The sequence below is a fragment of the Microchirus variegatus genome, assembly GCF_963457635.1.
Source record: "Microchirus variegatus genome assembly, chromosome: 16".
NCBI classification, from domain to species: Eukaryota; Metazoa; Chordata; class Actinopteri; order Pleuronectiformes; family Soleidae; genus Microchirus; species Microchirus variegatus.
The window spans coordinates 10,051,938-10,077,774 of NC_139817.1; the positions used below are offsets into that span (position 1 = coordinate 10,051,938).

General features: G+C 41.6%; 1 protein-coding gene across 1 annotated transcript in view; it reads right to left on the bottom strand.

Annotated features, from left to right (window-relative positions):
• Positions 1-1,486: 1,486 nt before the first annotated feature.
• sh2d3ca (SH2 domain containing 3Ca) overlaps positions 1,487-25,837 on the bottom strand; it is a gene marked incomplete at both ends in the record, with an annotated part of 39,896 nt that continues 15,545 nt past the window's right edge. Inside the window, 12 exons of the mRNA XM_083902430.1 lie at positions 1,487-1,662; positions 3,219-3,425; positions 4,126-4,237; positions 4,339-4,510; positions 5,225-5,340; positions 5,454-5,583; positions 7,151-7,523; positions 7,602-7,729; positions 8,717-8,794; positions 8,906-9,183; positions 10,143-10,292; positions 12,709-12,837. Coding sequence (XP_083758556.1) covers positions 1,487-1,662; positions 3,219-3,425; positions 4,126-4,237; positions 4,339-4,510; positions 5,225-5,340; positions 5,454-5,583; positions 7,151-7,523; positions 7,602-7,729; positions 8,717-8,794; positions 8,906-9,183; positions 10,143-10,292; positions 12,709-12,837 — 2,049 coding nt within the window. The remainder of the gene's footprint in view (positions 1,663-3,218; positions 3,426-4,125; positions 4,238-4,338; positions 4,511-5,224; positions 5,341-5,453; positions 5,584-7,150; positions 7,524-7,601; positions 7,730-8,716; positions 8,795-8,905; positions 9,184-10,142; positions 10,293-12,708; positions 12,838-25,837) is intronic.

A 25,837-nucleotide genomic window follows, 5' to 3' on the forward strand; every position in this document is an offset into this window, starting at 1 on the left:
TCAACACACACACACACACACACACACGATAAATGCGTTTATTTGTGTGAGTTCCTGTGTATATTATTGAATTACAATTATTTATTCTTTTTCTGCCCCTTTAATATGACGACTAAACATCACCCCCTGTTGGACAATAGTGGGAAGTGGCACACACGACTCCTCAGACTAGAAAGTGGGCCATTTAAACTATCTATAAGGAAGCATTATACATTATGTGTATGTATGATTGGAATTGTTTGATTGACATCTGAGATTTGTTGATTTATAGATTACCAGGGGTCTCAGCCCTTGGTTGAAATGATTGCATAGGCCCGAGAGTTGGCTCAGTCACCTCAGAGCCACACACTGTAAAACACAGTCATGATTTAGAACGTTGAACCCAAACGTAATCTGTAAAGCAAAAAAAAAACAACAACAAAAAAATAAAAACATTCAGATTATTAAAGCTGTTTTGCTAAAAGACAAAACTGTAAAAGATCGACGTACAACCAAAACAGTGTCTGTAGCAGGGCTGTGGTCCACGTGTGTATTCGTTTGGAAGTTCTCTCTCCACATAAATGAAATATCTTGAATCATCTGCACACTTCTCAATTATGTGTGTAAGTGCAACATTCAGAGATGCATGCATGAACCGTCTGCAAACTCCAGATTACTGAAAGTAGCGTCGCACCGAACGCGCGTTCGTGTATGATTCTATTTCGAGTGAAACATTGCTGAGTTTTTGCTTCCCCCCCCGTAAAGACGTCACACAGGAGTTCCAACATTTCCTTGGCAAAAATGTTTCACTCCTGATAAATGTATAAATGCATGCCCGATACATTTTTAATGGGAATTAATGGGACTTGCGTCATACATATTTAACGAGTCTTCGTGAGCGCGGTTCCCTCTGAATGAGCGCCGGGGAGACGCTCCGTGATGTTCTGACAGCCAGCAGCCAGCCTTTGATCGTGACGAATAAATAAGACTTTTAAAAAAACATTAAAAAAAACAGAGGAATGTAAAACATACTTCTACTCACACATGCAAACAGACACATTCATTCACACGGTCAAAATATCTATGTATGAGCTATGTTAAGTTATTGTCGTCTGTTTCTGCTACAGTGTGTGACAGCAGTTGCTTGAAAAAAGAAAAAAAAAAGACAAAAGACAAACTCTGCAGCTCAGTTTTGGCCATCCTCTCCTCTTTGTTGCCTTTTAAATATTTTGTAACGCTAAATGAGAACAGAAAGAGCTCCGCGCCTTATTTCAAGTCCACAGTCAGTGCAACACATGTCATTAAGTGAGAAAGGCTTTTTCTCTTGTATTATATCGTGCTCAGTGCACATTTGCTCTTTTTAGCTGCCGCTGCCGTCCAATCTCGCAGTGTTCACACTGGACTCTTCCACATCATACTCTGTGATGCAAAACAAGACTTGTATAGAGAAGAGAAGTGGAAAAAATGGAGGTGTCTTTCAGATGCCGGGGGCACTGGGTTATACGTGCTATAGCTCGCTGTGGCGCACGGGAGGCTCCAACTTGTGTGAGAGGGCAGTGAGGACCTTGTCGAACTTCTCGTAGCGCTCCGATTGGCTGCCCTCGGAGCCGCGGCTGCCCCACAGGAGACGCATCTGAAACTCTGTCTGGAAGATCTCGTGGATTTCTGCTTGCTCCTGGAGTCCTGGAGATGGAGAGAGAGAGGAGTTGTTTCCATGTTTGCAGATATTTTACACATTAAAAGGACATTTTATAGGCATATAATTTACTTTATACACCACCGTTCAAACATTTGGGGTCACCTATACAATTTGTGTTTTTTTTCCATTAAAAGTCACACTTTTATTCATCAAAAGAGTTGCAAAATGAATAGAAAATATAGTCAAGACATTGACAAGATTAGAAATAATGAGTTTTACTCCAAATAATAATTTTGCCCTTTCGTCAAAGAACCAGCAAAACTGTTTTCAGCTGTGCTAACATCATTGCACAAGGGTTTTAAAGGGTTTTCTAATCATCCAATAGCCTTCTAACGCGATTAGCAAACACAATGTACCATTAGAACACTGGAGAGATGGTTGCGGGAATTGGCCCTTTATACACCTATGTACATATTCCATTAAAAACCAGACGTTTGCAGCTAGAATAGTCGTTCACCACATTAACAATGTATAGAGTGTATTTGTGAGTCATTTAATGTTACATTCATTGAAAAATAAGGACATTTCTAACTGACCCTAAACTTTTGAACGGTAGTGTAGATAAAAGTAACACAAACCAACTCTTGAATAAAAAAATACAGAGAAAAGTTTTTACGATTTTTTTAACACTTCATAAAATAAACATTAGTTGTATAATTTTATTGAAAATGTTAATGGACACAGTGTATTATGTAAAAAAGCACACACACTGTAATAACCCTGACTCAATTCTATTTGCTGATGAAGACAAGGACAAGAAGAAGCAGTCGAAAGCACTAAAAAGGCTCGTTAGTGAAGGATAACCCTTGTCACGCAGACTTTTTCCTCCTTCTGTTCCGCTCACTTGAAATAAGGCCTCACAGTAACAGCCCACTATCCCCTTTCACGGTGACACAGCGCTTCCGTCTCCCAACTGTCCAATAACACGAAACCCCAAACGCCGCCTGTACATGTACGAGCACAGATCGTCTTTGAACGTGAACACTTTCAACAGCAGCATCGTGCGTTAAGTGAGCTTCCCTCGCTCAGTCGATGGGTGAGGAGCAGACCGAGGTCAGCGCTGATCGATGGCGACACATAACGGAAAACAAAGATGTGAATTGATAGTTACTGAAAGGCTGCTCAATAAACCAGTAATGACCTCAAACTGAGAACCAATAGGAAAGGATCGGGGATCAATTTGGTCAACGTCGCACACACAGTACACACTCAGCGTAACACACACCATACATGCTCATGCTCTGTTTGCTGCCACCTGTGATGTTGCCTAAATGTTACTGGTGTTTATTGTAGTTATTGATGCGTCTTAGATTAATAGTAAAAGTGGGCTTTGATTAGATTTCCCCCCTTGTTGATTGATTATTGCTTCCATTCGTCTCCGCAGCATTTTTAATCATCTGTAACAGACAACTCATTCAATACAAATCCTTTGGCGGTGAAGATAATAATAAACCGCAGAATGTCTCCTCTGGTCAGTGATGAGTCAAATCAAAAGCTACCCACGAGCTTAAGTTTTCTCCTCTCCTTTTCGGGGACTTACCCTGCAGTTTGGCCTCGGCGTTGCTTTTGTAGATTCCCCCGTGATGCGCGATGGTACGAGCCGCCTCCAGGTGGTACATGACCACGTCGACTCCGACCTCTGCGCTCTCCCACGGCTCCAGCGTCTCGCCGAGCGCCAGGCCGCGCTCCAACAACGACAGGACGGGAATGATGTTGGGGAACGAGGTGCTGGACAGAACACTGGACTCTGGAAGCAGAGGAAATTCAAAATAAATCATCCGTCCATTAATCTACCGCTTTATCCTCCACATGAGGGTCGCTGTGCCAATCATAGCTGACATAGGGTGACAGGCGGGGGTACAACGTGGAAAATCGCCAGTCCATCACACCTCACACCTACGGTCAATTTAGTCCAATTTAATTCAAAATAATAACATTACAATATACATATTATATAACCAGAGGTGGAATGTAACTAAATACATTTACTCAAGTTACTGTATTGAATACTTTTTTTGTGTATTTTGTATTTTTTAAGTACAATTTAAAATCAGGATTTTGTATTTTACTCGAGTACATATTGACTCAAGTATTGTACTTTATAAAACCTTTCCGTTACTGAGTAAAAATAAAAGACCTACAGGGGGAAAATATACACCAGAACCAGACGAATGATGATGTGATTAGCACCAGCACTGGCGCGTGAACATAAGGGCGCGCATCAAAAGTGACGTAATATCCTGTCGCGCAGGGCGCGTGAGCTCCAAAATAGTTTTGGATTTCTGACCCCTTGTCATATTTCTACTACCCTCACACCCCACGCAAAGTAACCAAGTAACTTTTACTTAAAGTACATTTAAAAAGACTCAATTACTTGAGTACAATATTATAGTACTTTTTCCACCTCTGTATATAACACAAATACTAAATGTAACTGAGAATCTTGCCTTTGCCATCGTTCATGTTCTTCATGAAAGGCTTGAGTTTCTTCTCGTATAAAATGGCGCCCTCTGTGTGTCTCTGCCGTAATGTCACCCACGTCTGCTCCAGGCGGGAAATCTGAAGCAATAAAGGACAAACAGTAGATCATTTTAAATAATGCACTTGAGGAAGGAAATTCTTTTTTTAGATTTTTTTTTTTAAATCTGTAGCTCTGTCACCTGTGGTAACTCCAGGGCTCTCATCACAGCAGCGAAACCAAACATGTTGCCCATGTTGCTTTTCAACTCGGCCGCTAACTGGATGGTCTTATGAAGCAGCGCCGCCCTCTCTTCCGTGCTGCCCGTGCAGCCGAGCAAGTCCACGGCCATCATGATGGACATGGTGTAGAACCTGGAAAATAAAGGATAATAAAAGAGTCACATTGTTAAGAAGAAGACGAAGAGGAAGAAGCTGTGATGCACAGTTTAATGCATCGCATTAAGTTTTTATAATGTTAGCTATTCTCTTGTTTATTATTTATCAGATTTGTGGAAGCGAGAGGTAACTGGTCGTGACCTCCACCCACAGGATTCGGCACTCGTGTTCCGAAGCCTTTACACTTTGCACACTGAAGTTCGCAGGTGTCACCAGGTTGTTATTATTATTATTGGACGATACCAGCTGTAAACCATGCTGGTGTCCACCCATTATGTGCGGTGCTTTATCATCTATCTTCCTCTTAACACGATTAGAATTCAAAGAAATGTACATAATGTGCAATGAAACTGATTGGGATCATTAACTCCTCGGGAAAATTATTACTGATATCATAAATGAAGTAGGAAATAGGCTCTTTTCTGCATCAACGTCCACATTCTTATATATATATATATATATATATGTATATATACGGTGTATGTGTATAACCAGGAGAGCAGAAGACGATAAGAAGAGACTGAGACGACGAAGATAAGAATAAACGACTGTAGACGAGGAAAAAAAAGAGGCAGCAGGAGGAGGAGGAGGAGAGTAACTGCAGGGCAAGAGGTAATCAATATCTGAATTACTGAAGAAATCAGTGAGCGATGCATAAAAGACAACAGTAGGAGTGTGTGTGTATTGCACCTCTCCATGAGGTCAAGTCTCAGCTGATGTCCGTGTGGAAGCGTCAGTAACTCCAGCCCCGAGGACACTCCCATCATCCTTTGCATCTCCGAGTTCACGCACAATATTCTCGCCACCTGTTCAAAGGTTAGAAAACATTAAATATGTGATATGAGAACAGTTTTTTAACCCTTAGTTGTTATAAATGTGCATATGTGCTTGTGTGTGAACTGCATGCATCTGTGTTTACCGTGCAGTCCACCATGGTGATGTGTTTAGCCGCGGTCCTTGCATCCACCTCAGCCAGCAGCTCTTTGACTCTCTTCAGCACCGACATCTCCAGAGGCTTATTCTCAGCTGGCATGAGGCGAGACTCGTACCTGCACAGGATTCACAGCAAGCATTGACAAAAACAGGTTACGACAGATATTCTTTTGGCAAGTGAAGGCCACTGTAGGTCCCTGATACACTGGAAAGAGAGGAGTAAACGGACACAGGATCTTAAGCGTTGCAGTCGATGATGTCAACGTTTGGCTACACTTCCTGTCTCTGCTGCTGCTGCTGCTGCTGCCAGGGGGCAAACAGCCTAAACACACAAGCCTCTGGAGGATTGTCTCTTTGTGGAGATCTGGCAACTGACTGAGTCTGACCCTAACAGAGCCACATCACTGACGTGATGGCTGACACAATATAGAGCTATTAATACATATTTTAATATCCAAGTATGTAAACTTTAAAGGTGCCATATGTAAGAATGTGGCCAAAAACGCTTACTACATTCAAATTCAAAACACCGAGGTCTTTTAGGTTTCGTTTTTCTGACGTAACTGGCAACCCGTGGTTGCTCGGCAGCTGAGACTCTACTGACTGCAATGATTGGTAGACGGCGGCAGGTGGCGCCACATGCCAAAACATGATTTCAAAACATAAACATGATTTGCAGTCTGCAAAATATTTTTTTTAATGCAAATATTTTGTCTGTACTGTTGTTGTTGGTGAGTTCAGTTTGTTATATGAACATTATTCCTGAGTCTCTGTGACATATTAGGAGGATTTTATGACCAGTTGCTTTAGATTTATTACATAATGCACCTTTAATTATACCCATTTCCTGGTTTAAAAAACACTAGTGGATTTGTTCTTACAGTGTGCTGAGCCTTCACTGTGAGCAGTGCTAACAAATATCTCACATTATTTCACAGCAGACTCTCAGCCGCTGCCCGCTTCATCTCTTTTTTGACACCGTAAGTCAAATCACATCCCATATCTGCCCTGTCTATGACCACAGAACAAAGTGTGCCCCGAGCTATTTCCCAAAGGAGCATGCAGCCATTTACTCAAGTCTGTTTTTCCAATCCTCTGCTCACCCATTACTCTCGCTGTGTACTGCAGTGCCGCAGTCAAAAGTGCCTCACGCTCATATTTGTGCCCTTGTGACAAAATGTCAGCACGCGTCTTGACCTTTGAGCGCAGCAGCTTTTTCCATCCCGATAGAAACAGTTGGTTTTGCTTGCATCGCTCGTTCTCGATGACCCCAATTCATTGTTACAGCCCTCCTAATAATAAACGTAATTAGGACTTAACTATTATCTGCTGCCTAACAGCTACAGTTCCTCTTTCACCTGATCCACAACAAGTGACTCTGACGCTGAAAAGTTCCACCACAATGTAACTGAAGAAAAAAATATTTTATATTAAATCAAAATATAAATTCAGCCCAGGAAGATACAAAATATAAACTTTTTTTTGTTTTATTTTCCCCCTTTAGGTAAAATACATTTTCCACAGCTAATGTAGTTTGTAAACTACAGTTATTTGCATTGTTAGCATTTTGTATCTCCTATCCCACCCTTTCAGAGCTGAATTTCATCCTCGTCCTTTTTGTCACAAACTTCAAATCAAGTTACAAGAGAAGCCAAGTTTTCCATCCATCTTTGTGTCTCGTACCTGGACGGCCTGAATGAGGATGTTGTTTCCATCTGTGGGGCGCAGAACATCTCCTCGCCCTCCCTCGCACCCTCCTCCTTCCTCTCCTCAACCCGCAATCTCTCCACATAGCTCTTGGTCGGGGGCTTCGGGGGCCCGGCGGCGGGACAGGGTCTGAGGTCACAGTAGCTCCCTGCTGTTTCTGAGGAATGCGATTGGCAGCCGGGATGATGAGCAGGCGAGGAGTGCGCCGAGTGTGAGGTATGCGCGGGATGCTCTGGAGGGTTGTCGCCGACCGAGGGACTGAGCTGAGGGTCGCTGGAGTGACGCATCACGGGGGAGGGAGGGACAACCGCCAGGGCCCGCCCGCCCGAGTGGGCTCGCTGCCTGGTGACTGAAAAAAACAAGAGAATCCACTCTTAAAATCCGCTCAAAATCTACATGCGGGTAAGAGTGCGTTGCCGACACTTACTCGCAGTGTACGCGGGTGACATCGGGATTTCCCCAACAGGTGACAACGGGCAGCGATACTCCTGGATCTGGTCCATGCTCATCGCACAGTTTCGCATTGCATCTTTGTGGTGGTGGATTGTGGACGGGCTGCAAACAAAGCATAAAGGAGTTTAATATCTACATATATATATATACATATATATATGTGTGTATATACACAGTACCATTCAAAAGTTTGGGGTCACTTAGAAATGTCCTTATTTCTGAAGGAAAAGCACTTTTTTCAATGAATATAACATTATATGAATCAGAAATACACTCTATACATTGTTAATGTGGTAAACGACTATTCTAGCTGCAAACGTCTGGTTTTTAATGGAATATGTACATAGGTGTATAGAGGCCTATTTCCAGCAACCATCTCTCCAGTGTTCTAATGGTACATTGTGTTTGCTAATCGCGTTAGAAGACTATTGGATGATTAGAAATAGAATAGAAATAGAATCAAAATCATTATTTCTAATCTCGTCAATGCCTTGACTATATTTTCTATTCATTTTGCAACTCTTTTGATGAATAAAAGTGTGACTTTTAATGGAAAACACAAAAAAAATTGTATGACCCCAAACTTTTGAACGGCAGTATAGAGTATATGTGAAATAAAAAGCTGCCAAGTTAGTGAAGGAAACGTCGCACAAGGAGTGAAACTCGGGCAGGAACGTGTAACGAACAACAGGAAAAGTGTGGATAAGGATAATAATGCGAGAACCACCAAAGAGAAGTTGTTCTACTTCATGACACAGCAATATTATTGTGGGATTGATAAATAAAAGCCATGTTCAAGTCTCAAAAGCAGGAGCAGAAAACTTGGTACACTCTGTGATTTGCCGAAAGCCCATACTGGCATTATTGTTGTACTGTAAAATCTTCATAATCCCCATATAAATAAAATGCATTCCCACAGAATATTTCTCTGCTCCTTCTTTGCGACTTTCCTTGTTTTTGACGTTGCACTCGAGGGTCGTAAACTACGGGGGGGAGGTGAAGTGAGGAGGACCATGGGAGTGTGGGAGGTCACCAGGTTCACTAGTTTAGTGGTCTAAACACAAGACTCGTGTAACTCAAACACATAACCTGCTGCTGGGCACAGGTTCCAGCTCTGGATCTGGTGGTGCCACCGGAGTCCCAACTGGACTGGGACTGTCTGAGTCACTGATTGTGTACGTACAGTAACATAAGGCAAGAATGAAATATTATGTAAATATTGAAGAAGGACTTGATTATTAACCTCATCCCCTCCTTTCCCTCCTCCTCCCCGCTCACCTGTGTGGTATCATTTTCTCCGTCGTCAGGCCGTCCGTCATCGTGACGCTCCGTCTCTTGATGTACGCTCCCCTCTGGCTGGACGGCGAGTAGCCGGAGCCTTGCTTGTTGTTGGACAAGGCGAACGTGGCCTCCAGGTAACGCAGCGGGAGAGTTCTGCTCACGGGACAGTAGATGTGGACGCCGCTGGACTGGGAGACGGGTTTGCGCTGGCCTATGTAGTACCGCACCAGCTCCTGGACCGAGTCGAAGCTGTCGGCCTCCAGCATGTACTGCACCTGAGGGGGAAGACATAGAACGCATGTTAGAGAGTGGAGGGATTTGGGCAATGCTATTATTTCTTAGCTATCATCTCAAAATAGACATGTTTGCAGATATGACACATTCACAGACAAATAGTGGTCAATAAATACGGATGTGGCCAATTCATTTGATCAATTGTTTTTCCATTAAACAAACTATAGACAATATAAGGTCCTTTCTGCATTCTCCAGTTTCCTCCCACAGTCCAAAAAAGTGGCTCACGATTCGATTCCGATTCTTAGGGTCACGATTCGATTCAAAATCGATTCTCGATTCAAACGATTCGATTCATACGATTCTCGATTCAAACGATTCTCGATTCAAAAATGGATACAATGCATAGTGTGTTAAGGCAAATTATGGCATCAAAACAATACAGTTTGTATAAGATAATGTGATAATGTGATCACACAAAGGCAAACTTAAGACAAAAGTTAACATTTATTAATTCAAAACAAATAAAAACTTACTTACCGTGCACAAAAATAACTTTAATAAAAAATAAATAAAAGCTTAGGCTAGCTGCCTATTTTTCCCAGAAGTTACAAAAATAAACTGTACACAAATAACACAAACTGGTGTTTTTTTCAAAATAGAAACTTCCCAAAAAAAAAAAAAGATTTTTGATTGAAGTTTATGAATCGATTCAGAATCGTGGATTCATATGTGAATCGATTTTTTCCCCCACCTCTACCTATTCGCCCTATGTCAACTGGGATTGTCCCAGTGTCCTCCAGGACCCTCACATGGAGGATAAAATGGTAGAAGATGAGTGAATGAATGAATAAAACGATAAAACGAAAATATACAACAACAATATTGTTTTCTGCCTGTAGAATACAGTATAACATAAAAGCAAGGCACTACGTGACTTAAGTTAGAGTTCATGAGGCAAAAAGCAACACACACACGTGCATAAAAAACAACACCGTACCTTGGTCTCGCTGGATTTCACCAGCACTTTGCTTATTGTGAAATGCAGAACCTCGTTGCTCCATCGACAGGTGAGAACGTAGTCGCCCACGTTGGTCAGAGAGTCGCGCACCAGGAAGTCGCCGTTGCGCACAACCACAGTCTCTGACACCTTGACGGAGAGAGAGAAATAAAACGAGTGTGAAATAAAACTTAATAACAAAACACACACTGCTGAATAATTGAAATGAGAGAATCATGATTATTTATGACGGCGCCCTAGGACAGTTTTGCGTTGCTGAACAAACACAACTATCTCCCTCACTGCCAAACTGCTTGTGCTATGCACAGCTGGTACTGGAGGATGATTGATAACACGCCAAGAACAATAGCCGCAATGATTTTCTCATTTTGTTTGACTTCTGCTTCTGTTAAAAATAATAAAAGCAACGTTATTATTTGAGTTTTATTGACAGTACAGGCAATTCAGAAAAAAACAACCCCTCTCCCCATTCATGGTGAATGGGACAGCTTCAGGCTGTTTCTCTCGCTAATGCCAAACACTGGCGATGTGTCAGTGGTGTCTGTGAGAGGTCATCACAGGTATTGATCCAGCGTTCATGTATTAATGGAGAAAAACATTGCACAAACTGAGCAATGCTGTCCTGTAAAAGTGACTTCGGATGAGGGATAAAGGTGTGCATCACTATAAATTCACCCCAAACCAAGAAGACGTCACATAATCAGTGCAGCACAGAGCACCACTCGCCAGCAGGGGGCAGTATATACTCAGATCAAAAGCTCAAAATGAGAGTCTTTCAACTTCTGGTGAGTGTTTTGTTGTTGTTGTTGTTGGGTGAATTTCATTCAATAAAAAGCCCTTTTTCCATGACACAGTGGAACAAAGTCACTTTTTTTTTTTAATACGGACATTAAAGACTAGTCCGCGTGCTTTATATAGTTTAAACTTTATATTGGATACAAGGATTGAAGAGAGCGAGGCAGAAAGGACGGAGGGGATTTGGTGTACAGTTGTAGAAGAGATCTAGTCATTAAGTATTGTTTATTCAGGGTTTCCCCCCTAACTTTGCACGGGGGCAAAAGCTATGAATACATGAATATTTTATGTAAATCAAAAAAAGAGGAAACACTCGCAGATGGCTGATTTGAATCAGTGTGTGTGTGTGTGTGTGTGTGTGTGAAACACAGAGAGCAGAGGCTGATCCAAGAGACAGAAGCTGGCTCTATTTACAAGTGTCCTCCACATGTGCATGCAGCGTGTGTGTGTGTGGGTGCAGGTCTCTTGTTGTGTGTCGCCGTGTATCTGCGTCTCGGTCACCAGCTGTGAAATTCAATTGCGGCGATCGGCAACACGTGCAGCTGTCCGTTTGGCAGAGTTTCCCCATTCCCTTCCCTTCCCTTCCCTTCCTTCTGAACACTAAAGCAATTTCTACTGAGCTGTGACAGACGATGGGATTCATTAATCAGTGTCATTCTGTGTGTAAAGCATTTAAAGTGCGCGTTCAAAGCCACAGACTTTGGCCGAGTAACCGCTGAGCTAATACCATCATCATCACCACACACACACAGAAACACTATTATGTTTCTACCTTTTAGCTCAATTAGTTACTGCTTTTCAAATGATATTAAAATGTATTGTGACAAAGCAGGATCTGGAAACACAAACTGCAGTTTATCATTTCTTTATTTCTTTATTTCTTTACTCGCAGTATTGATCCATGATTCATTTCACCGTGTCAAGGGCCGAGGGTTTGCTTGTTTTTCTTAATAACGTAAGGACTGAAAACTGATATTTCGCAAGATGACAAATGATGAATGGGATTTCTACACGGGAAAAGTTCAGTGTTGTGGCCGAAACACATTATTCTGCCTATGGGATTTTCATCTAAACATCAAAGTTTCTTTTCAAAAACTTGTATTCGTAAATCGCATTTTCAGTGAATGTATTGAAGTTAAACGCATTATAAAAAGTAATAATCTTCATGTTTCACCAAATCATTTCAGTGTAGATGTTTTAGCTGCAATCTAAAGTACACACAAATATCTAATTGCATTTACTTTACAACATAGCACCGTTTTAAAGTCAGGGTTCAGTTCAATATTCACTATGTTACTGTTTAAAGAGATGGGTTTGTAACAAATTCATGGTTATGTAAGCAAATACAACTTTAAAATGTGATTAAATATGAAAGATTAGATGTTTAAAAGGGGTAAATATTGATAAAAATGTATTGAATGTATACATTTTGTCAAATATTCTACAATTTTGGGTTAAGTACACTGAGATGTTCACTGGTACATTGGCCATTGTGGCTAAACAATATGTAATGTACATTTAAAACGTGATGGAGCAAAACCACACACTATCGAAACTTAAACCACTCCAAATTCCTATATTAGAACTTTTTAATTTGCAGAGATAAAAGAATCATAAAGAGGAGAATTAAACTGCAGCCGCTCAGATTTGCAAAACTCCATCGCTTTATGCTGCAATTTAATTTCAATTTTAAAAAAAAAGCTCCACTATGCATTCATGCATATTTGTGTGTGAATGTGTGTGTGCTTACCTCTCTGGGTATGTGCCCATGGTACCAGCCATGGCTCCTGATGTCAGCAGGGCTGAGTTTAAGCTCCTCCTCCAGCTCCTTGCGAAGCTTCTCCGGAGGAGACTCCAGCAGGTACTTCTCCTTGGAGAACTGAAGCAAAGCAAACACGCAGAGGGGAAAAAACACAGATCAGTGAGTATTTATAGCTCGTATACGGTGCGGTGCGGTGCGGCATATTTCAATCAGAACGGACCTCTCTTATCTATTCAGGTGAATCCCAAAGGGTTATTTCTCAACATATAAATACACGTTTTAGACAAATTAGAAAACAAGCATGTGTGGTTTCGTTTCAACAAACGGTGACAGGTGCAGACATACACACCTGTGTTACAGAAGGCAACACTGCAGTGAAGCAACACACACACACACACACACACGAACACACACACAAGAACCGATCCAATCGACCCTGACCTGATTACTACGATGCACACAAATCATCCTGATTAAGCTCTTATTGTTCTCATTTACTGCAGAGACCTCGCTTTAGCTTTAGCTGAGCGACGGTCACACGGGAGGATGGCTTGTAATGACGCCCAGTACACACACGCACACACACACACACATTCTTGTACTTGCTGCATACTGAGGACTGGGTCGCTGACAAAGTGAGGACCAGCATTTCCACTTTATAAATCAACACAATTACAAATATCTACTTCTTGAAAGACATCTACAAAGAACTACTGTTTGTAGTACCATAAAATGTCTGCAGGTGGAGCCCCCAGAGCAAAAAGGGCTGGAAAACCTTTTTTTATTTATTTTTTTTTGGTCCAAAATTTGACAAAAACGTCATACTATACTATGTCGACCAAAATGAAAAGAAAAATTTGACCAAAAATTTTGGTTCCTAAATTTGACAAAAACATCATACTATACTATGTCGTCCAAAATTTGATTTTTTTTTTTTTTGACAAATTGAGTATAGCTTGTTATAGCAACCTGAGGAACTGATTTCAATGAAAACAAAGTGAGGACCGGCCAAAATGTCCTCACTCCATAAAAATTACCTCATTTTGTTGGTTAAAACCCCTTACTGGTCCTCAGTATGCCGCAAGTACAAGAACACACACGCAAACCACTGGATCAGATTTCTGATTTCAAAGCTTCCTATTCCTGTTTGCACAAAGAACAATGCTCGAGGGAAATCAGGCTTGTAAAACATGGACATAAATTCCACTGAACACTTTCATACTTATTTACCGACAAAGACTCAAAGATTGCGTTGTGTGTGTGTGTGTGTGTGTGTGTGTGTGTGTGTGTCTGTATGTGTGTGTGAGATAATGAAAGCGGCTTAAGTTGAGGTTTTGTTTTGCATATGTAGCACATAGTGTTGTTGAAAGCCACAACAATAAAAAAAAAAAGAGTGAATGATAAGTAAAAGAGGCGTGAAGTGGTCCTGAAGAACAGCAGTCAACAGTTGTCTGCTGTAGATGGGGAGAGGGACAGACAGTAAATCCCCACACTGGGACCTCGATGTTATGTGAAGACGCCATAACAACAGGAGAGACTCTGGAAAGACTGAGTTGAGACGGATGATCTAAGATGAGGCAAACAGAGCACACACACACAAATACACACTTACACAAATATGCACAAAACACAGAAATCCACTCAGGAATAAACAGAGAGAGGAAATAATCCCGACTCTGCCAATATCAAGAGAAATGAGAGCGGAGACCAAAATAAACAGTAAACAGTCTCGTCGCTAAGGCTAACCCCTGTCATTTCCCCTAATACTCTCCTTCATCTCTTTTCTCTCTGTTTCCCCCCCCCCCCCTCTTCGTCTTCTTCATATACACAACACCGCCATGAAGTTTCAGTACACTGCTACACTGTTGTTGTTGTTGTGAGCGAAGATCGGAAATGCATACGTGTGCGTCTGTGTGTGTGCGATACGCGGAGACTACATGAGCAAAATAATCGATCTTATCGTCTCCAGGTCGCGGCAAAATGAAATTATTAACTTCTAGCTCTCAGGGCTGGATCTGCCCTTTCTCTTCCTCCTCTCTTCTCCAGGGACTCGGGGGAGGATGGAGGAATATCACAATGGAGGCTCACTCTCCCAGATTAGATTTGAGGTGTGTGAATGTATATATATATATATATGTGTGTGTGTGTGTGTGTGTGTGTGTGTGTGAGCGTAAAGGGGAGAAGAGGCCAATAAAAGAGCAGAGAGGTCAAGTGTGCAGTTATTGCTTTTCCTTGTCTCTGTGGAAACCGAGTGGAGCCCTGCTGCCACTGGAGTGATGCTCAACAGTGAAGGTGGTGTTTGTGTGTGTGTGCATCTGTGTGTGTGTGTGTGTGTGGTGTTGGGGTAAATTGAAATGTCAGTAGGGCTCTATTTATGATACAGTTCAAGCAATAGACTGACAACATCAGCGGGGGGGGGGGGGGGGGGGGGCACAAGATGACAGAGAGGACGGGGAAACGGACAGACAATCAGAAATGATGTGACAAGGACAAACAAAGACACAGACGTCATTAAATTCCAATATGTGAGGGGGAGAAAAAGGCTCTTTATGTTTATGTTGTGAATAGTGGCCGAGCGGAATGAAAGCAACAGCGTCTTTCATCTGCAGAGAGCGGGAGATAAAGGAGAACGTAAGCGATGCGAGACGAGTGTGTGGACTAAAAATACAAAAGGTGAAACGTGGCATTACTACTATTGCTGCTTATGTTATGATGACTAGCAATAGCGACTCCTCGGTTGCCGTAGCAACGCGTCCTTGTGTTTGTTGAACTGTTGGGGTTTGTAGAGGATGCTCTGCAGCTGCTTCTGCTGGGTCAAACAGCACCGACGGCTACAACACAAGCCTTTATTTTGGATCATTTAATGTAATTTTCTACGCTTGATGTAGTCCATATGAAATGTGCTATACAAATAAACTTGACTTGACTTATATTAGTGAGGACTTTTAGGAGGTGCAATATTTGTTCAAACCAAATAGCGTGTCAAGATATCACTTTAGATGAATTATTGTCATGATCTGTTCACGAGAACATCTTTGTTTCTCACACTAACGCACAAGTATCACACAGTTAATCATTTTAAACAGGAATGAAAATGAGAATAGTGATCTAAAAGGGACTCGTGCTGCAACTAACGATTCATTTCATCATCCATTAATCTGTTGATTGTTGTCTAGAGTAATTGTTTGGTGCATAAGATGTTGATCATTGTTTGTCATCCAGAGCAAAGACACCAGGAAATATTCACATTTAAGGAGCTGAAACCATCAGAAATCTTGTTTGAATCATGAAAAAAGCTTCAAACCGATGAATCGAGGATCAAAATAGTTGACGATTCATTCAGTAATCGATGAATCAAGTATCACGAATCATATCCCAACCTCACTTCCTGTCAAAAATAATCACAATCACATTTATTCAAAATTGTTTAGCCCTAATGACAACTAATCCATATTCCTGTCAATACTATTTGTACTGATTTAACTCACAACTAAATCCAGCACCAGGTAACCGATCCTAATATAGCCAGTAGCATAACAATTAATACTTCCACAATGCTATTTCGGCACTTTCACCATGCCACTGTAGTTCTTCTGCTGGTTTATGGCTCTCATTGCTTCTACTACTCCTGCCATTACTATATAAATTTAATTGCCACCGTCTTCCACAACATTAGAGTCAATAACAGTGGCAAAGAGAGATTGAAATGCAAAGACGTCTGCAATCTTTGCCGTGTATCCGTTTGTGCCGCGTGCTCATTTTTTCTTTTTAAACCTGTGTAAAAAACACAACTCACTGACAAAAAAAAAGTCCATGAAATGAATCAAAGGAGGGACAGAGAGACAGACAGGAGAGGAAGTGAGGCAGACACGCGACAGACAGACAGACAGACAAAACAGTCAGCACGCATCAAGAAAGGACATCAGACATTCCGGAAAAGCACAGAGAGCAGGAACACATTAAAGGCAGACGTGCACGGAGACAGGTCGCCCATTAGCAGATGAGAGAGTTCAGGTCATTTAGCAGCTGATGCAGGACTTTGTTTTCCCGAGAGGATACAGAGAGAAAAAGAGATTGGCGTGAGTGTTTATGTGTGTGCAAATTCATCCATATAATACATACAATGAGTGATTTGTGTTTTTTGGCTCAAATGTTTCTTATAGTGAGTCGTCACATAGAACGCAATTTGATCTCAAGTGGGTCAAACCAATGAAGTAACGGCATAATAACCTATAAACGACAAGATCTGCCCATCACTGATAATAATAATGTTTGTTTTATTTGAGAAATAAGTGCAATTTCAACAATATTATGCAAAAGTTTACCATTTAGTGAATCCACAAAGGCACAAAACATTTTAGTCACAGGTATCTGGAAGCAGACTGCAGGCCGGATCGGACCCTCAGGTGGGCCGGTTGTGCCGTATGTTTGACACCCCTGGTTTAACTAGCTGGAGGGAAGTCAGGTGGGTCTACCGAGGGGGGTAGTGTGTGTGTGTGTGTGTGTGAATATGAGTTATAGATAACAACGCGACGTGATTCATCACATAAGTCACACCAATGTGCACTTGAGCTGGTTTCCCTCGCTGCAGGCCACTTAAACACTTTCGTCATCACACCCTCGTGGAGTAAAACAGACACTGTTATCACTCAACATCAAGTAACAAAAAAAAGAAAAGGGGACGATAGAGAGAAAGTGGAGGAGAAGTCAAGATATATACACTTTCTGCTTATTATTCTATCCGGTTCGTATGTTCGTATATTATTTTCAGGACGACGACGTTGGGTCTGAACACAAAAGTTCACGAACACAACTTGAAAATGAACAAAGTCAAGAAATCCACACAGCAGCACAGACAGTGGAGGAGCAACTCACACCCGGGCATAAATCAGCGTGATGTCGATGATGAATTTGTTTGCTAATTCCTGCAGAAGGAGCATAAATCCATCCATACCTTAAGCACCTTTAAGGGAATCTAAAGTGAAAACAAACAACTCCAAGCTACGGCATGAGTGAGAATCGTTGTGGAGGATAACAGCTGACAAGTTTAAACCCCCGCCTCCCCTCCCCTCCCCTCCCCCCGGGTAAAGTCTCGGGAATAAATTTAAAAATTAATTCAACTGCAGTAAAAAAAAGAGAGGAATGCATCGAGAACATCAGGACTCTGCAGCACTCAGACGAGAGCTCCTGTCAGAATGCACCTTCTTTCTTTTTTCAGCTCATGGGCTAGCCTCTAACCCCGTTGTCATGGTAACACAATGTGTGGCGGTGGCAGTGGGGGTAGGAAAAAAGCTGGGTGTGGAGGGGTGAGGGTCCCAACACACACACACACACACACACTGAGGTGAAGGCTCCAAACACTGATATCCTTTGATCTGCTCCCTCTTTCTCCTTCTGCCCCCTTAAACTCCACCTCTCTCCTCTCTTTTTTTGCAGAGATAGAAACCAGGATTAATGCATTAAGACTCTTGAATCCTCACACACACACACACACACACACACACACAGTATACATGATCAGTCTCCAGACTGATGTAATCCCTTGGAGCACCTCCAGCCTGATTGTCACTGTTATATCCACACTGGTTCACACGGGTGTATAATGGTCTTTTAAATCATGTGTAAAATGATAGGAGCAGTAAAAGGAGTGCTCGTAACATCAGACCTTCCTATTTACCTTTTGCCTTTTCAGAGCGAGGTGATGATTGCGTTGCATCAAAGTGAATGAAATTGCTGTTCCAAGGGCACACGCTGGTTTTTTTTTAATATCTGACACCTTGACTTTTTTATTATTCGCCGCGTCAAAATCATATTCTCAGGATTTACTTCGAGGCTGTAGATCCGGGGCAAATGGACTCGCTTGACCTTCGTTGTACAAAAACAAACAAATAAATAAAATCCATATCTACGCTCATGGATTGAGGAAGCCAAGTATAATAAGCTTGAATGGTCACAACTGGGAATGCACTTTTTGCCGACATCTGCAGGGGTCATGTGTTCTCTTCTGTAGTTAAATTAACAGACGCTATCGTTCAAAAGTTTGGGATCACCTACGCAGTTTTTTTGGTGTTTTCCATTAAAAGTCACACTTTTATTCATCAAAAGAGTTGCAAAATGAATAGAAAATATAGTCAAGACATTGACAAAATTAGAAATAATGATTTTTATTCCAAATAATCATTTTGCCCTTTTATCAAAGAACCAGTAAAACTGTTTTCAGCTGTGCTAACATCATTGCACAAGGGTTTTCAAGGGTTTTCTAATCATCCAATAGCCTTCGTACGCGATTAGCAAACACAATGTACCATTAGAACACTGGAAATGGGCCTCTATACACCTATGTACATATTCCATTAAAAACCAGACGTTTGCAGCTAGAATAGTCGTTTACCACATTAACAATGTATAGAGTGTATTTCTGATTCATTTAATGTTATATTCATTGAAAAAGTGCTTTTATTTCCAAAATAAGGACATTTCTAAGTGATCCCAAACTTTTGAACGTTAGTGCACATTCTAAAATGTTCACACAAATTTAAGCACCTTTTAAACAAGGTTAAAATCCCAGGTGCAGGCTGCTCCCTGATGACAGTATGTTACTTTCCATACACAGTCTACTGTAGTCAAGTTACAGTTGCAGCTCGAATACGCAGGGTCTAAGTGGACGACTGCCCTTGTCCTAGTTTACAAGCACGAGAGGGGAATCGATTTATTGAATGACACGTGTAAACCTCCACTCTACTAGGGGGGGGGACATATTACGTGTCTTCCTACCATCCATTAACTTAAAAATATGAAATGATTTAAATTGTTAGAGCATAAAATCGCTCTCCTATATACCATAAAAACATACCAGCCTGAATTTGTGCATGCTTTAATGTTAACTCCCATTTAAATGTGTTGATTGTAAATTACCAAATCATAAAAACGTATGACGACATCTTTATTTGCTTTTGATGAAAAGTGGAATCTATAAAAAAAAAGCTGGTTTTAATGCGGAAATGAGATGAGCGTTTTTTTTCTCGTAAGCATATATCAGCCGATCGCAGTAACAGTAGGAGCGCCAGTTACCGTTATCTTAATGTGTACATTTTCCTGTACGGATTCCACTTTGCACGCGCACTCAAGTCAATAAATAAATAAATAAATAAATAAATAATAAACTTCCTAAACGAAAACGACCGCACTGATGTTCTGAAGCGTATGATCGCGGAACATCAGACGACACAACTTCTCCCTGACAACGACTGAGAGCGAGAATATGAGATGGATAACAGTGACTTTCTACTGTTGTTGGGAATGCGTGCCTCTAACACACACACACACACAATCTGACTATAACCAATAGTTATGGTTAATCTCTTTCTCTCTTAAATCAGAGCCTTAATCTTTACCCTTTAACACCTCACCCTCAAAATCTCCACATCTGGACATTTTTGGCTCATTTCAACCATAGAAGGATCAGAGAAATGTCTTGTATCTAAGTGCTTTTGCCCACGTTTACATAATCATTTCCAACATCTGGCGGTTATTTACAGTTTATTGAACGTTAAAATACCGTTTTAACTATTTAAAATGACGCAAAACAAAAAGGTTTGCACATGAACAACAGATTTTGCGTGTTAAATTTGAAATTTGAACAGTATAAAACAGCTATTTTGAGTCTCTCAATGTTTATTTGTCTCTCAATGTGGAAAAAAGGGCCCAAAAAAAATTTGAAAAAACTATGTACAGTGTGTTTTTCCCACTCTCTCCTCTCTGGCGCGAGTGAAATTACCGTAATAACCCCACGTCGGCTTTCACGTGCAACTTCTCAGCTTTCAGACACCTTTGGAATATTTTTCCGATATTAGCACAAACAAAACGCTGTGTGTTGGTTGTGTGAGGTGGTGGCGACTCATTAAGGACCAGATTTTGTTCATCGTGGCGACTATTGGTCCTGGCAAGGTCAAAGTAAAACCACAAACAGGATAATCATCCCGTGAGGCAGCGGGGTACAGTGTGTACAGTATCTTTGTATGTGAGCTGTCAGTCAGGAGCATGCTATCACAGAAGCAGAGACCCCCTGGAATGAGTGACAGCTGGTGAACTGGATATGACACACACACACACTGCTCCACACGACTCCACGCTCTCTATCTCTCCTTCTCCTTCTTCTTCTTCTCCTCAGCTGTTTCGATTGTGATTCCTATCTCTTTCTGAAGTTCAGAACATGATTTTGTGACAGCCGTGATACACTCCATCGCTCCGGCGCGAGGAAATGATGAAGCTCCAGTATACGGTATATGCTCCGTTTGGTGTTTAGCACATGTATCCACCCCCCCCCCCCCCACTCCCCTCCTCCGTGAGGCTGCAAGCTGCGATAATTCCCGACTGTGTGATCTGAGAGACACAAAGTCTATAGTTTCCCGTCTTCTGCTCATAAAACTTAACTACTCCTACGACTGAAAGTGACCTTCGTCGGTCGGGAAACCGTTCTTAATCAGGTCTTCTCTCCTCTCATGTGAATTATTGTGCCTGGGCAATGAGAAGAGCCTGTTAAAGCCTGGATAGAGGGTGTTTAGGAGGCATGGGTGTGAGTTTTGAATAGCGAGGGAGGGTGAGGAAAATCTAAGGCCTGGGGTTTCAGAAGTCGCAGGCAGCAAAGCAATGGAATCTTCTCCAAAACCACACTTTCTACACACGACTCGGTAATAAAACTCCGGCTGCTCAAATTGGATTTAAAATGTTCTTTTGCACCACTCTTAATGGGAAAAGTCTGAATTCTTCTTCGTCAAATCAAGGTGCAGAAGTCCTCTGTAACACAAGAGAAAAACTCAGCACCAGAGGAATTCAGCAGAAGCCTTTTTGGATGAGAGGGCGAAACGTCTTCAAGAACCAAACAGAAGTCCAGTTGCCTTCGGTCTTTTAGCACTTAACCTGAGTGCTCAGGCTCCTTATATAACTCAACTTATTAACTCCTTATATGAACATCCTGGGGGTGTGGTTTTTTTCTGCTTATGTGTTGTTGAGTCAAAGTTGTGATTAATCTTATAGTGCGTTTTTCGTAGTGATATGAAATAGCAATAATTGTGCAGAATTCACAAAACGGAGCATTTTTCTTTTCTTTCTTTCCATAGAGTGAACTTTGACCTGTGACGTATTTCCAAATTTCACAAATTCAATCCGATTTTAAATAGTTTGAGTACTTTTTTTTGCCTCAGTTGTGCGGAAAAAAGACAAAGAGTTTAAGGGCTAACCATGACCTGGATGACTGAGAACCTTCACAGACAGTCTGAACACGGCCTAATTCTACAGCTATGAGAATTAAATGCAGGCTGTGAAAGAATCTTTTTTATAAATTTCCTCTATGAACCAAACCCCCCGTCTGCTATTCATATTTTAATGTGTCCTTCTCTGAGTCACCTCATTTCCTCCTGCTTTCAGTTTCTGACCAAAACAGGATTTTTAAAGTTCTTCCTCTCTGCACCTCCCACTGTTTCTCTCTCTCTAATCAACCTGGCGAGCGACATCTATCAGCACTTTGATAAAAGAAAAGTCCGTTACATGAGTGTGTGTGTGTCTCTCTCTCCATCATCATCTAAAAGATAGACAATCTGAAGAGCCGTATGTCCTCTCTGTGTGAGTGTGTGTATTATTATGAATATGATTATGTGTCGCTATAATAGCGACCGCGGTCTTTTAAAGTCTGCCGAGTGTTTGCTGATGACAGCGCTGCAGGGGAACGACGAGCGGAGGAAACCTCCACACATCCACAGATGCATATATAAAAAAAACGAACATAAAAATGTATTTTATCCTCCACACACACACACAACCATGCAGGCGCAGGGTAGTAGATAAGATTTTAATGATGTTTGACTGCTGAGTACGACTCCTGCCTGCACGCCGCTCCCTCGCCTCCTAACCCCACAGTTCCTCTGCTAAACAGGCCCATAGGCTACTCTCTCTCTCACACACACACACACATGGAAAAAAGGAATTGGGGGAAAAAAAAAACAGCTGCATCCCCAGAGACACCAACCCTACAAATACACACACACAGCAAAACAGAAAAACACAGAAAGCAGGATAAAGCACAGATACATACAAACTGTTAGAAGTGTAAAGAAAAACAGAGGTGACAGCGTCCCATAATACTAACCAAGGGTCTGACCTCGTGTTTAGTCATTACGGGCATAGATCAGGGCATCACCCAGACACTGATTGGAGCTTACGCCGATTCAATTCAATTCAATTCAATTACACATTTCTACGGATGAAACCAGATAGCCTGCTGCAGCCTTAATTCGATCCTAACGACTTTAATACCTCCGCTAATGACACAGCAACGTGGCTGTAACTGGATACGCACACACACGGACTTAACACAAACACCCTCACAGCAGGGACTCCGCCCACTGTCGACATACAGAGAGCGGAGGATGTTGTTGTTGGACGAGGCTTCTCAAGGTGTTTCTGCTTTAAAGTCTCGTTTTCTTTCACGGGATGATAAATGATCGATTTTTAGACCCAAATTATCAGGATTGTTTCAAAAGATAAAAGATCTTTGACTTGAACTTTTTTTAATTGACCTTTAAATGATTGTATATTGTATACATTAGGACTGAAACAACAACTGGAAAAATAGATTACTAAATGAATAGTCAACTATTTTGATAATTAATTCATCTTGAGGGTTTTTTTTCATCATTAAAACAACAATCCTGATCATTTCAGCTGGTTTCTTTGCTACACATGACAAAGAAATCATTAAAACTGAATCATTTTCGTTTGTGGACAAAAACAAGATTTGGTTTGACAATTTTTTTTTCTACATTGTCTGACATCTTATGGACCACAGACAGGGATTCCACTGAATTCCTGTGTTCCATTTTTGCCGGATGAGGAGCGGAACAGGAAGTCAAAACGCCATTACAACATTAAAAGTGTTATTTTCAGAATAAAAGCCCCTGCTTTGTAATCGTTTACTTGCACAGCCCTAGTTAAATTAAGGAGGAAATACCTTCTCTGCGTTTAACCCATTCTCTACTAGAAACCTTCTTAGAATTAGGAGCAGCAGGCAGCCAATGAGCAGTGCCTTGCTTAAGGGTAACCCAGCTCTATTTTTGACCCGGTGGGTACTCATATAATTGTTTCATTAGATGCTGCTCAAGTGGCATCAGTTTTGCAGAAAGGGAAACAAATCACTTGAAGCCTTCACATAGAGAAAGAACAACAACAACAACAACAACAGCAATGAAAACACCACATAAGTGTTTTGCTTTGTTTTCATTGACTTCTTCGTTAGATTAGTGCGGCGCCCGACTGCAGATATCCGTTATCCGTCTGTGTGTAAAAACGTGAACTGGACTGTGGACTCAGTAGAATGATGATGGATGTCCACAAAACAAAATCATTATGCAGAATAAAAAAAACACCCTCACACACACACACACACACAAGCACAACTCGTTAAACGTGGACTCAGCAACGCCACACCTATGGATGCTGTTGCCATGGCAACTCCATAGTTTGCATGCCCCAGCTGGTACATCCCTGAGGAAAAAATATGTAGGCTGTGTGTGTGTGTGTGTGTGTGTGTGTGTGTGTGTGTGTGTGTGTGTGTGTGTGTGTGACACAGAGAGGTTAATGTGCCCCATGTGTGCTTTGCTCCATCATGTGCAGCGGCGTGTACCGAAGAGGAAAACATGGCAGGTTAGGAGCAGCTATAATGGTGGCCAATTGTGTGAAAGATCGCCTGTGCCTAATGTTTTTTCTATAGTATCATTCGCTGTATTATAACTCGTGGTTTGTCGAGTAATTCTGGAGACTGAAAGACTTTCATTTGAAGAAGAACAATCTTCTTAAAACTGCCAAAAACTGGCTGTCAAATTCTAAACTCAATCCAAATTAATTAAAATCCAATAGAAAAAATCTCAGCAGAAGCTAAAAAAACAAACAAAGTGCAGCTTCCCCTCTCAGCCCTGCTGATTTCTGCTGTGTTTCTTACAGTGACTCATGCTTTTAAATTTACTCACATTACACTGTGTGGTTATCTGGTTTTCTGCCAAAACGGCTGAGAGGATTTGGTTAAAGCAGTAGAACATTTAGCGATGTGTCTACAGCTGTTCAGCTGTGTTGCTTACAGCAAAAAAAAAAAAAGCATTCCAACGATGTAATTGAGGATTTAGCCTGACTTACATGAATGTAATCTATGCTCAATCTATAATCTTACTATTGTAGATTATGAGAATCTCACAATCAGGAAGTTCTAAACAAGCAAACACAAATGTACAGAATGAAAGAACAAATCCTTTGCTCTATCTAATATTATAGACCATGTGGATATAGTTTATCGACTGGTGCAGGTGACCCGACCTCGTCTGCCTTCAGAGTAAAGGTTTGTCTTTGTTCACTCACTTTATTTCTGGGCTTCACACACTTCACTCCTCCCTCACTGCAGTGCAATTTATAGAACACTCAAAATGTACACACACACACACACACACCACCACCTCATGTGGCTTCTCCTTTACTGCCGTACTTTATTTTCCACTTGCTTTTCATTCGGCTCTGTCGCCTCATCAACACCACCACATGATGCGAGTCGAACACTGCCGCCGCCTGCCACATCTCGCCTTTTATCCTGACACGGTGTCGACGGTTAGAACACCGAGTGCAGTGTGACATCACATGACCGAGGTTGTCAAGGAATCGACATTTTTCTAGTATCAGATTTAGTGCTTGGCACGTTAACAGTGTCAATGCATGAAGCGTTTCCATGACGACTGACCGGAAAAAGACGAAAAAGTAACGCTAAACTTTAAAAACAGAGGCACACGTACGCAGTTACACAGGTACGCTGGTTATTTATAGTGCTGCTCTTTTCGTTTAATAAACAGACCGCTGCGGTTCGAATATTGTAGGCGAGCTAACGGCACTAAACGAGCTAACGACGCTAACTGGTAAACGGTGCATGGACTCTGGTGCCACGGCACGTAAACGTGGCGACGCGCACGGCTTTTTCCGTTGTCATGGAAACGCGCCGCGTGTTAACGTGCCCGGCACTATTCTGATTCTATCAGTGACGATACGGATGACTCGATAAAGTATATATATATATATATATATACAT